The sequence below is a fragment of the Camelus bactrianus genome, chromosome 9 (assembly GCF_048773025.1).
Source record: "Camelus bactrianus isolate YW-2024 breed Bactrian camel chromosome 9, ASM4877302v1, whole genome shotgun sequence".
Lineage (NCBI taxonomy): Eukaryota > Metazoa > Chordata > Mammalia > Artiodactyla > Camelidae > Camelus > Camelus bactrianus.
Genome location: NC_133547.1, coordinates 48793245 through 48806629, shown reverse-complemented (window position 1 = coordinate 48806629; position 13385 = coordinate 48793245). Strand labels below are relative to the sequence as shown.

Genomic DNA, 13385 nt, shown 5'->3' with positions numbered 1-13385 from the left:
ACATTTGTATCTGGAGGGGCAAGCCGGGGGCAGGGCAGCAGAAGTGGGTGACTATACCTGGAATAGCACCGCCACCTCCCACTGCCTTCCTACAGCCAGGGTTTCCTCAGGGACAGGAACGTTTTGCCACATGGCTGAGTTCCCCTCATGTTAGGCAAAGGAAGCCAGGCCAGAGAGTCTGGGAAGGCCAGTAATACCAAGACACGGCATGGTGAGGCAGAGGGAGCACAGACTGGAAACCACAAGTTCTGCTTTGAGTCCTGGGTTGGTCTCTCAACTCCTGTCAACCTTAACATGTCAGCTAATGTCTCAATGCCTGAGTTTTCTCATGTGAAATACAGAGACAGTAAAACCTAGCCTACCTCTGATGAAATTATTTGAAAAATTATTTGAAAGCATGTAAAATTTAAAGCACTCCACAAATACAAGGAATAGACATTAACATACGTAGCTGTTAATTCTTAAGCATTTCTTATTATGCCAGGCGCTTGTACATTATTTCATTTAATGCCCCACATAACCATGCACAGTATATATTAATATAATCTTCATTTAAAGATGAGGAAACTAAGGCTTAAATAGCCTGAGGAGTTTAAATTCCAGGCAAACACCTATAAATCGCAAACTCAGAATCTGGAGCCAGATCTTACCCTAAATCCCACTCTCTCACTCGGGCACTGTATTGAAGCATCTCTGATTTCACCCTGACCTTAAGGAACATGGAAGAGGCAAGATTGTCCCTTCCACCACAGACATCCCGGGGACCTCCCCACTGGCCGAGGGCTTCCTGATCCCCTTTTCCTTCCTACCTTGGAAGAGCGGCTGCTTGCTTCCAGGGTCAGGGCTGACAGGGAAGGAGGGGCTGAGGCCGGCTTTGCTGGCACCTCCATCCAACTGCTGCTTGAGCTGCACTCGCAGACAGTTGTTCACCTGAATGCTCTGCTCCAGCTGCCCTCTCAAAGCTCGGATCTCTGCCACCAGGTGGCTCAAGTCACTGCTCAAAGGGACTTGGTGACAAGCATCCCAAGTGTAAGCTGTAAGGAGAGAGAGGAGGGCTCTGGTAGCACTGATTCAGGTATTTCCAAGCATCTGTCAGAACACTGCTCTGTGACATTCCTTCCTGCCAAGGACTACAGTGTCTCAGGGTACCAGGCAACACACCTGTGATGGAGATGTCCCTCTTCCCATGTGGGGCCTGGCACACACTGAGATGGCGCACACTCCTGTCTAGAATTTCCCTGAGGCTCAAATGACCCTTGTGCACCTGGAGGGCATTTGATTGGCAGGTGAAGTCAAGCCTATTATTTTACCTCTCTATTAACCTTAGTCCTGCAGGCTAGAGACAGGGTCTTCCAAGATAGGTGTACTGAACTAGAGAAGGGAAGGTGCTGAGGGAGGAGATTCGATGATTTCCACACTCAGGGGTCAAAAGGGAGAGGAGGAGAAAGGCCTCGGGTCTTGGGCAGCAGGTAAGAATGGGAGTGGGGTACCACAGACCAAGGATCATAACTAATTGGACTTCTCAATTTCTCCTTGTTTGTTTGTTTGTTTTTTTATCTCTGCTCACCACCCATAGTCTGTTTCTGTGTACTGGGGAAGAAGAGATAAAACAAATATTCTACAAGACCACAACTGCTCATCTAAAAACTATGAAGCCAAATGTTCTTTCAAAAGATGGAATTTGTTTGGGTTTTTAGCAAGGCAATAGGATGCATATACCATCTAATACACGCACCCAGTTGCATCTGGGCCATAGGTCCAGAAACTAAATTTTTTTGTTTTTCCAAACACATTCATAGTTCTGTAATGAGCTATGCAAATATTCTCACTAAATGGGATAAATGAAGACTATGAATATTCTTTCATCAGTTCAGTTAGGTTTTGTCACCAAATGAGTGTATTAAAAAGATTTTAATTCAGAGTTGTTATTGGGTCATAGAGTTAAGGATAAGGGATAATGGGGCTTTAGTGGTAGGAGCTTTGAGATGAATCCTGGAAGGCTCATTAAAAGGGAGCAAGACATGAAAGGGGAGGCAGCTGAGGATGAAGTGGTTTCCAGATACCAACCCCAAAGGTCCATGATGCTCCTCCCTTTTGTTCTTTTCTGAAATCCAAATTTTCACTAATTGTTGCTTATTATTTAAAATTTTTTCATCTATTTATTCTCCTTCATCTTCTGATTGCACCTTTTATGAGACCCTCCACGCTTAACACCCATAATATCACTACACCCATTCAAACAGGCTTCCCTGATTCTAATGCTGGACTCCCAACTCCAGTATGTGCCACCAGTCTTACCATCTTAAAATTCTGTTTCCATCATGTGCCCATTTTGCTTGGAAAACATACTCATTTTCCGTTGCCTACTACACAGAGTGTAAACTGTCATCCTACCCCGTAGGCCTTCTATATACTGGCAACTCTCCTTTCAACTAATCTGACTCCATTCTCTTGCCCTCGATACAAAACTCTCCTCTAGGCAGGTTGGTCTTCCCCCTGACCCAGCACTTCCATGACTTTGTACGTAAGCTATTCTGAAGCCTGCTGTGCTTCTTTAATTCTTCAAGTTCTCGATCAACTTCTCATCAACAGATTAGAAAACTCAGTCACATCTGATGAAGATTCATATTTGGCTGAACAGTGAAAATATAATAAACCATATTACTTAAGGAGCTTTTAAACATATAATCAAAAAACAAACAAACAAAGAGTTGAAAAGTTCAGGGAGTCAGCATCCCATCCAAAGCAAGAACTTTTTCAATGGGATCCTTGAAAAATCATGTCTTTCTATTTAAACAGGGCTTGGATAGGAAGCCGACTCCTTCAACACAGCCAATCCATCACTAGAAGGCTTTAGTGGGAGGGAAAGCATTAACTGTGCAGATCCCGATTCCATTGCCCTTCACCCTCTGGCCCTTGTTCAGCCCTCTGAAGGGATAACAACACATCAGCTCTTCTTCACCTGACAGTTCTTCAAATATCTGAAGCCCGTTCTCATAGTCATATGATCTTTTCCAAGCCTACAGTTTTTTAGTTTCTTCAACCAGTTTGAGATATTTGGTCCCTGTCATCATTACATTCCCTTGTTTGTCAATGTCCCTTTTACAAGATGGCACCCCACAATCTAACAATATTTCTGACATGGTCTCTCCATGTGGACAGCACAGCTATACCACTGTGGTCTCAGGTTAACTTGGCTTTTCTAGCAACTCTGGCCTAAAACTTCCTTGTGTAAATGTGTTTCTACCTAACTCCCCCATCCTCAAGCCCACCAGTGGCTACAGAGCAAGATCTCCCCTTCCTGTATATCTACCACTGATATTTTTAACCAAAGTCAGGAGTATTTTTAATCTTTGCTAGATTTCATCACATTGACATCAGCCCTCTGTTCTAGCCTGCTTGGACTAATTGTGTTTAGAATGCCCTCCCCATTTGAAGAAGAATGGGGAAATGTTAATAAGATTCTCAAATACTAGCAGGTAGCAAAAATCCTCAATACAAGAGTTTAAAATTTAAATCTAGGCTGAAAATACAGGTCCTGTTAGTAGTATTTCTGAAATTTTTAAAAAGTCTTTTAATTTTCTCAGTGAGGAAAGGTCAGGGTGGGACCAGGTTGCGTGGGTGGTCAGAATTCACAACATTTAAGATGTTTTCAAATGATGATACCACCAGGGCAGTTGTGTTAAAAATGAAAATCATTATATAATCTGGAGTTTGATTCACTTATCTGAGACCATCTAGGTGGGTGAGTTTGATGCCTGTGGCCGACTTTTAAGGATATTAAGGCTGGATCTTGCTCATATCACCAGCCCCTGGGCTTTGTGTGTGAGAGCTCCCCTCTCTTCCTATTGGGAGCCTCAGTGACTGAGGTTTTCTCTGAGACAGACCTCTGCAGGTTTCCAAGATCTCCACAACTCCCAAGGTAAAGACTTCACCAGGATCCTTAGCAAGAGCAGGCAGCTCACAGGGTGGGGAAGAGGCAGATACACATACCTTTCAGCCCCTTCCTGGAACTGCCATAAAGTGCCTCGTAGATCTGTACCTCCGACTGGAGGGACTCAAAGAGCTGCTGTTTTTCTTCACACTGTTGCTGCAAGAGGGCCAGCTTCTGCTGCAGCCTGCCAGGAGACAAGCAAGGGCCCGCTGAGCTTAGGGACCCCTTGGCCACACCAGGGCAAGAGCCTGTGAACCAACTTTTGCATCATAGAGTTTTAGCCCTAGACATCAAGTCAGGGGTCATGAAGACCATCACTTTTATTTTACAGATGTAGCAACAGAGGCTCAGAGAGGGAAAGTAACTCTGCTTGGAGTCATGCCATTAGCTACAGGACCCAGGACATGCCATCTGGTATTCTCACTGCCCCTACAGTGCTCTTTTCACGTTGACAAGCAGTTACAGGGTCTATGCTGGGAACTAGCATCATGGCTGGTATAGAAGCTTCCCAGGTCACGATGAGACTCATGTCCTCAAACTAACTGGAAGCAGTAGAACGTACTTTCTCCAGTATCTAATATGCTGAAGCCTCTATAACACGGTTTTACCCTCTCAACTTTGCAATGAAAAAGACATTCCCAGAGAAGTCCTTCCTTCTTTTCAAAGTCACCCATAAATCTGGAATAGCAGAGAGGAAATTGAGGTTTCCAAAAAGGACCATGAACTGTCTTGCCAATATCCCTTTTCCTAAATCTTAAGATGGAGCCACCTTCTTTATGAGTGGGCTTCCTCTTACTTGGAGTCTTTCTCATGGAGAGACAGTCGCTCCTCTTGGAAATGCAAGATTTCCTGCTGCTTCTCCTTCAAGTCTTGCAAAAGCTGCTGCCGTCCCACCTTTTGGTGCTCCAGCTCCATTTCCAGCTCTTGAAGCCGGGATCGAGAGGTCAGCAGAGCCTCCCTCAGGCATTCTGTTTCCTGGGAGCGCTCTGGTGAGCAGAACACAGGAACATTTATATTGTGGGGCCAGAGGTCAGCAGGAAGATGAGCCCAAGCACATCCACCCTGACAAACAGAACTAAGGTAAAAGGAAGGCCAGCATACGCTGCAGCCTGCCAGGGGAGGCGATGCGAGTGTCTACTCACTAGATCCACACACTCTGGGGAATGGGGAACGGGGAACTGGTATCTTTGCAATGACCCTCTGATTTAATATGACCTACTTTGTTTCACAGAGAACATTCTGGTTTCTAATGCTATTTTCTAAGTGCTCACATACCTTCTGTGCAATAATGTATTCTAGAGTTTTGCTAACTCAAGTTTTCAGAATGTATTATTTTCATCATTTCAAAAATGGGAACATCTGTCCTTTCCTGGGCTAACAGCCTCTCTCTGATCATCATGATTTCTCAAAGACTATCAACAGGAACTCTGAGAATAAGGTTCCAGTGCTGTCAGGCCTCTGGGGTGGAATCACCTGGGCCTGGCAGATGGTGCTCACTTACACCTTACTACCTTCTCACCTGTAAGTCTGGGCGAGTCTTTCCAGGCAGCAATGGTAGTTTAGTAGTTCTGCCTTCTCCCTTATCTATGACGTTCATTATCCTCCCAAGCAGCGACCTTTCCTCTCACACCTTATTGCTCTGAAGAGGCTAATTCAGAAATAGCTCTTGATGTCTTTTTCCTTTTCCACAAGCATTCTTTCATTCTGGGCTTAATCCTCTTAGCCACTATTTTTTATCTGTTATGGTTATTTAATAAATATTTGTAAATAAAAATAATTTGTAATTAAAAATATATCGATTTCATCCAGTCAAGTAACACTAAGGTCAGCTGCCTCCAGCTGCACACAGGAAGTGATGCTCACTCGTGGATGCCCACTGAATAGTGTTGGGAAAGCTCGGGAGGACATTCTGCTAACACGTCCAGAAATAATCATGAAGATTGGTGACCAAGGACGAACCCGGAGTGTATGAATAGGGAGATGGTGAGGAGATGTGGGGATAGCAGATCAGCACTGGGAGGGGCACTCAGAGCAGCAGCAAAGTCTGGAGAAACCTGAGAGGGTGTGTAGGCTCTCACGTTCCTTACTTTTCTGGTTCCAAACTAGCTGTGATTTTCAGGCAGGTAGAACAGATGCCCATAGGTATCCAGTTTGGTAGCTAATGACTGTGAATATCAGCAGGAAGCTCTGCACAGAAGTGGTGGATTTCCTAGAGCTCCTTGTCCCTGCAGCATAGGAGGCTGAGGGCCCAAGGCTGGGAACTGGCAGGAAGTAGCCCTTTCTAGACTGAGAATAGCTATGGGAGTTTTGGGCTGGTGGATCTGGGTAGCTCTGTTCTCTCCACTTTCTCTCTTTGCTGCTCCAGTGGGTGATCAGTGTGGCCAGGGAAGAAAATGGCCTGAGACTGACCACACTTTGTGGCTTTTGATCACCCACCTCTGGAAACATGACTCAGCTGAGCCTGAAGGCTTCGGTTTTCCTCCCTAAGGACTCTGTTCTCACTGTAGAGCTGAGGTGTGGACTCCAGGCCTGGACTGTAGAAGTTAGAGGTGGATCCTGTCCCGAAAAGTGCAAGCAGACAAGTTACAACTTTGGGTCACAGAAGCTCTCAAAACTGCCCGTTCTGTCCCAACCCAGCAGAAACCCCTGAGGACTGGAGTCCTGGGCCTAAAGCCTGGTGGGCCAAATGCCTGATTTTCCTGTGCCTCCTCTGGATGGGTTCTTCGCACACATGATCCCATATCCTGGCTGTAGTTGTTCAGGAGGCTCTTTGCCCTAAATAGCTGGTGCTGGGGTGGTGGCAGGAGAAGGGTGTGTGGAACGGACAGTGTCCGAGTGTCAGCAGCCTGGGAGGAGGGTGTGTGGAGGAAGGCAACCTTGGTAAGTGGCTAGGGCAGGACCCGGCAGACCTGGGTCTACCACTTGTCAGTCATAGGACAAGGGCCCAGAGAAGTCAGCAGACAGCATATGAACAGATTAAGGATGGGATGAGAAGTCAGAGGATTCCTGGGATCAGACCTGGTTAGTTCTTCCATGAGGAAAGTTACTCTTTGAGCTCAGATACATCTACAAAGTGAGGAGAATAGAACTTGTCCCCTCCCCTTACTGACTGTAAAGAGCAAGTGGAGAAAAGCAAACCACCATGCTTTGAAACCTGCAAACTCCCCCTAAGGCCTGACCTTCAGAAGTTCCCTAGTTACGACCAGAAGTAGGAAGACCTGAGCCCCTCCTACCGCTTCCGCGGGCAGTGGAGCTGAGCCTGTGTTCCAGCTGCTCCCTCAGGCGGTCATTAATGCAGATGGACTCCTCCAGGCGCTGGCGCAGGTTCCGGATTTCACCCAGATGCTCCTCCAGCAGGTCAGCCCCTGCAGCCATCCCACCAGGACGGCAGGAGGTGGGAGATGGAGAATCCTGGTCACTAGTGGGGCCCACTTGGGAGATGGGCTCAGCCAGTGGTCTCTCAGCAAGATCCCTAAACATCACTATCCTCTCTCACAGGCACCCATGAGCTCAGCTGACTGTTTAAACAGTAAATTGGCTTCAAAAAACTGGACTGCCTGGGGCTAGGCAAGCCCCACAGGCCCCTTCCCATGCAGGGGTACGTGTAAGGGAGTTGTAAGGGTACGTGTACAGTTACTTGGTTAACTGGTAAGTGTAAGGGATTTCACAACATGGTTTAGAAAAATAGCTGAAGGCTGTGGACATCAGTCTAGCACGCGGAAAGGTGTGGCTGTTTCCTGAGTGTGACTTCGGGTGTTATAGAGAAGGCCTTACTCTACCCTAATACCTTTCCTCTTACTGATTCTTGACTAAACATTCTTTAGCAAGGGACAAAGCCCTTCCTGCATCTGTAGAGAGAAGGCCTAAGGTAAAAGTTAGTACATCATGTAAACTCATCCTGTGTGGTTAGTGACTGACAGTCAGTGCTTCCCTTAGATCACTTTGCACATGGAAGGAATAAAGGAGCCTGGGCTGATATAGGGATCTGGAGTCTGACTATAGGGGAGGAATCAACACCCGCAAGGAAGGATAAAAGATGCAACAAAAAGCAGGGGGAAAGGTGCCAATGACACACTACATCAACTGCCTCATTTTGCTTTGAACCCAGCCTCTTTCTGAAAATTACAGCTCTCTTCCTGTTGGAACTGGGCTGCATCCCAGCATTCACCTGTATAGCTCCACCTCTCCAGTTAGTGTGATGTCTCTGGGCCCTGACTAGGAGAGCTAGGAGTGAGAGGGAGAGTTTAAATGGGTTTGTACACAGGATATACACATGGGGTGGGGAGCTGTGTAGAAACAGCCTCGCTTCTGTAACAACTCCTGACTGACGGAAGAATGTTCTGTGAATGTTGGTGTCTGGCATTGTGGAAGGACTAAGAGGGAATCAGGATGGAGGGAGAGAGAAAGACATGAATGTGAGTGCACAGAGGTAGCCCCTGACTTTCCCAAACCCCTGCAGAGCACCGAGGTCCTGGGCCGGGAAGATGATGGATGTACTTAGAAAGGACTAAGTACTGATGAGTTGCTTTCATCTTATCCCCACTGTGAGCCAGGGCCTAGAGGAGAAGGGAAAGCAGCCCTGCCCAGGCAGGAAAGAAGTGGATTCTACATGAGATTTCCTCTCACAGACTGATCTGCTCGGCTTTGTGCTTTACCTGTGGGTTTGGAGTTAAGCTGGTACATGGATGATCCTGAGGATAGATCCCCAGATATGCTCCCTTTCTGAGGCCTCATCATGTCCCACTGGCCACTACTGCCCAGGTACCCAGGCTCCGGGATTCTGCTCAGGTCTACGGTGCCCCTTGGAGGAGAGTGGGGCCCGGCACGGTTGAGGTATTGGGAAGAGCTGGCTTCTAGATGGTTGCTCTGCAGTGTGGCTGGGCAAGCAGGATGAACAGTGGTGACACCTGGGCAGAAAGAAACATGAGTGAGAAGCAGAGTATCAGAAAAGAAGCTTCAGCAAGGAAGTATGTGATTGCCAAGAGCAGACACTAAAGGGGACACGTGGGCTATCAGAGATCCCAGTCCACTGCGGAATACCAGTCGGATGAGGACTCACACACTAAAGGCTCTTTCACCTTGGTGAGACACCAAGATGTAGAGGAAGAATAAAGGATGGGAAAGTCACCAGTGTACACAGAGGAAAAGTCCAGTGGCCCTACTCCTGGCTCCCTCTGTAGTTCCTCAGGATAGAGTCTAGGAGGTTCCAGAAGTAGAACTCATTGGCAAAGTCAGGGGTCAAAAGTGTGTTGGGTTATAGCATTGAGCACTCCTGTGAACAGGAATATTCGTTTCCCTATTATTACTTGCCTTTCCCAAAAGCTAACCAGCCAGTTTTTCCATTTCTCCATTTCTCCATTTTTCCATTTGGGGTTTGCCAGAGAAGAAAGGGGGCGTAACTCCAGCTAGACATGGTGGCCTCAGTTCCTGCAGACTGATGAGCTCTCTGCTGAGGCTGGGGAAGGTTCTGCGTAAGGCAAGTGGTGACTTGGATCTTATGCAGCATGATTCAAGGATGCAGGATGTCATCTCTCCTGTCTGAAGGGTCTTTAAACACCCTTCCGTGGAAGGAGGTGGGACCTTTCATTCCATAGGCTGATGCTTTCATAGATCTTTGAAATCATGGGCTTGCCCCAGCATCCCTGCTTCTGTGTGAAAAGAAGCCTGGCTTGGCAGAGGGAGGGAGAGAGGTGGACAGGGCTGTAGCTTAGGATATTCACATTCAGAAGACTTTTCTTCCAGGGATTATCCACATGGGCAGCGGAGTAGATGGGTAGCCCCTCTTAAGAAATAGGACTGAGGTCGTTTCCTCCAACTAAGCCAAATCCTATTGAGGGGTTAATGCAACTGGCAGTTGCCAATTTTGATCCTCATTTATAGCTATTTCTCAAACTTGGCTACATACTGGAATCACCTGAGACAATGTAAAAGCATGTATTAACGCCTGGACCTCCAGAGATTATGCTTTCCCTGGGATGGGGTACAGCTTTGGCACTGGATGTTTTGAAATCATCCCAGATGATTCCAATAGGCAGAAAAGTTTCAGAAGTAATGTCATGGGTCTCTCATTCCCTGGTTTTCAAAATACTAGATATTTATTAGGATCATTGGAAATGAAGGAGGGGCATGAACAATGTAAGCATCTAAATTATAGTCAGGAATTAAAAAGAGATGTCACTTCCTACCTCTTTCACATCTCCTTCAACCCCAGCCCCACACAAGGCAAAGGGAGAAATCAGTAGTTGTCAACAGTCAGCTTGCTTTCTCACCAAGTCTGTCAGTAACAGTAATCAGTATCCTCAGGTTCCAGCCTCCCCAGCCACACAATACAGCTCACACTCCTGAAACCATGCAAAGACGCCAGACAGACTCTTGCACAAGTAGATTTTGGCCCCACAGTGACAAGAAGCCACCATGCACAACTGTCCACATGGAAGCTTGGTTTAAAGCAAAGGTGGAGCACTGGTAAGTGATGGCCCTTGGAAAGGACTGTATTTCCAGAGGCAAAAGGAAGGGCTACAACCTTTCCAATGTGGGAACCATCGGAACTCTGGTCAGTGGCACAGACTGGATATGACTCTAACCCACATCAGCAGACCCCTCTTCATGCTCAGTACTCTCCTTCCATCTTTCCTTCTTAACCAAGACAAATTGACAATGTGTAAAGATGAAGGAAAAGGAGGCAAGGAAAAGAAATCTAGAGAACACTCTTGCCCTTTTGGCAGGGGACAAACTTGTTATCCGTTGATTGTTGGTTCCAGAGCTGCTGTAGTAGCAAGTTCTAGGTCAGAGAGAGCAGTACCTTCCTCTTATCTCTGAAGAGGGAGAGAAAAGACTGATACAAGTAGCCTCCAGAGTTGTTCAGCTGAGTTCCCAGCTCCATGTCTGAGCAGGATGGTAACAACACCATTCTAAGCAGAAAAGACTGACTAGAAACAACATGGGACTGGGAGCAGAAGACCTGGGGTTCAGCCCATTTCTCACACTTACTAGTGACCTTGAACAAGTAATCACTTCCATGAGCCTTAGTTCCCTGCTCTGGTTCTGTCACACAAGGTAAGAGCAGGTTCACATTGCTAGGTAAGCCTAGATTGCTGTACCTGTGTGACACTGAAACAGGACCTGGCCTCCTCACTGCCTGCAGAAAAGATGTTCCAACTGTCCTCAAAATGATCTCAGTCTAGCTGGTTCTGGAAATCAAACCAGTGCCAGAGTAGACAGTGTATCTATTTTCAGGGCTGACAAATCAGCTGGTCCAAATGACTTTTGGGGCTTCATGTTCACAGGTTCTCAGCTGTGGTCTTCAGTCACTGGACACTCTCTGTGTGGTGACCCTACCATCAATCTCTGCCTCACTCAAGTTTCTTTATAGGCACAGAGTGTGGTTTTAAGATAATTTCAAACGACTCTCTGGTTTTTTAATCACTACTGGAGTGCAAATTCATAATGTGAAGCACTTTTCTTAATTTTTAAGCTACATGTGATCACATACAAAATTTTTTACGATGAGGCATCCAGCCCATATGTAGAAGAAACCTTTCTCTAAAAGGTGACTGCACACAGTCTATAAATTCTGTGATTTCATAATATCAGCTATGTCTGGGAGTGGACAGAATTCACAATCAGACATCACAGCCTCTGCTTCTGGTTCTAGCTGCTCCTGTGTCACCTGCACAGAAGCAGAAATGAACTTTGTGCAATGGGAAGAGGACTTTTGTCACCCCTTCAGAATCCCTCTTCCACCATCGCTCCCAACCTGATGATGTCAGGATTTGAACGTGATCAAAAGCATTTCACAGTAGGAAGATATAACAGATGTAGAAAGGATCCCACTGAATGTGGCCAACTTTTTCTGGTCACTTCATCCTGCATAGGCAAGGCACCAAATCTCTCTCCCATGCCCTTCCAGCAAACACGTCACCAGTGTGCCAGGACTTCAGCATATTTGGTGGAAGTTACCCCACACTGACAGCAGTGGGGGAACACCAGGTCTTGGGCCTAATGAACATATATACCTCTTCACGAGTAAGACACGCACACACACGAGAAAGGTTAACAGTAAATACATTTCCAAAACCAGCAAGCACAGCTCTCCCTCAATCGACCGCTGATAACATGTACCCCTAAGCTATTTTTTAAAACTGCCATCCAGCCAAAGCCATGCAGAGAAACACGGTGTAGGCCCATCAGTTGCAAGCACACAAATGCAGCAGGAAGTGCTCACTTTCTCCCAACTGCTTCTGCAGCATCTGCAGCTCCTGCTGAGCCTCGGCCAAGGAGACCACGGGTGTCTCACAGCAGCCAAGGAGGGGAGGGCCAGCGGAGCTGAAAGGCAGGAAGCTGGGTGGAGCTGAGGGCAGTGGTGCCTGGGGAAGGCTAACCAGCGTGGGTATGGATTGAAAATGAAGGCCTACAAACAGAAAGTTAGGGAGAAATGAGACACATCATTAGAGAGGAAGGGAGAGAAAAGAATGGGTGAAAAATTGAGAAAGTGGAACTATTCCTTGACCAGATGTCTGCTTGGGGAGTGTCTATTGCTCGATGTTGTGATGACTGAGATGGCCAAGGGGGAGCACTGCTACCCAAGGGGCTTGCCCGGCTGACCCGCTCCTCCTTCTCCCCTGCCAGGGCTCTCCTGCACACATATTCCATGCTCATCTTGAAAGCACTTCACTACAGAAGGCAAGGTGGCATTACCATAACAGAGGCAGCCGTGAGAGCCCCATCCTAGCCATCTGCGCATGGACAAGTCAGGGTGGCTGTGCCTGAATGCTCTCAAGGGCCCCTGGCTGCTGTTACCAGCATGTGCCAGTCCTTGCCCCTGTGACAAGACTCTCCCTACACCTAGAACTCCTCTTCTGAAAGCAACAGGACTCATCCTGAGGAGGGCAGGACTAGCCTGAGATAGTGGGGAAATTGCATTACGAATGCATGTGATTCAAGACGGATGGAAACAAACTTCAGAATCACAAATCAATGTGTTCATTTACCAAAGGAAAAATAAAGGTCTTGGCAAAGTGACTGACCCAATGGATTACAAATCTGTCTGGGCATTCAAATAACTTACGGAAAATTCTTAATATATGCAGATTCTCCGGGTCCTAATGCAGACCTACTCAATCATAAACTCTGAGAGCAGGGCTTGGAAATTTGATGGAAAATATTCTTCACAGGTGATCATTATGTAGCCCATCTATAGACAGGCTTTCAGGAACCCTGGGAAGTTCTGATGTCTGAATCTGTCTACTCTTTCCTAAAAACAGTTACAGGGCAGGTAGCAGAGGGAGGGAGGGAGCAGAAACCAAGACAGACCTGTGGAGTCTGTCTCACTTGGAAAACAAGTGAGATTATATTCTAAAAAATAATCCTTGCCCCAGGATGCTGACCCGGTATCAGAGCCGTACTGCAAAGACTGAATTACCAAGTGAAACAGCCCAGGCATCTTTCAGGG

The 13385-nt window shown here is 46.8% G+C and overlaps 1 protein-coding gene and 1 long non-coding RNA gene across 30 annotated transcripts in view; one reads left to right on the top strand and one right to left on the bottom strand.

Moving 5' to 3' along the window:
* The window catches only part of PDE4DIP (phosphodiesterase 4D interacting protein), a 169105-nt gene that overhangs the window by 7547 nt on the left and 148173 nt on the right, over positions 1-13385 (bottom strand). For 16 of the 28 annotated variants that reach the window (XR_012509204.1, XR_012509203.1, XM_074370300.1 and 13 more), the window contains 7 exons: positions 12159-12344; positions 8590-8841; positions 7168-7299; positions 6371-6490; positions 4731-4920; positions 3994-4118; positions 810-1034 (listed from right to left, as the gene is read on the bottom strand). Coding sequence is in view for 26 of the 28 variants with exons in the window: in XM_074370300.1 (XP_074226401.1) it covers positions 810-1034; positions 3994-4118; positions 4731-4920; positions 6371-6490; positions 7168-7299; positions 8590-8841; positions 12159-12344 (1230 nt within the window). In the remaining 2 variants the exon portion in view is untranslated. The remainder of the gene's footprint in view (positions 1-809; positions 1035-3993; positions 4119-4730; positions 4921-6370; positions 6491-7167; positions 7300-8589; positions 8842-12158; positions 12345-13385) is intronic. The other 12 variants (XM_074370303.1, XM_074370308.1, XM_074370304.1 and 9 more) reach the window with 1 other exon arrangement.
* The window catches only part of LOC123612431 (uncharacterized), a 42236-nt gene that overhangs the window by 18600 nt on the left and 10251 nt on the right, over positions 1-13385 (top strand). The window lies entirely within an intron of this gene.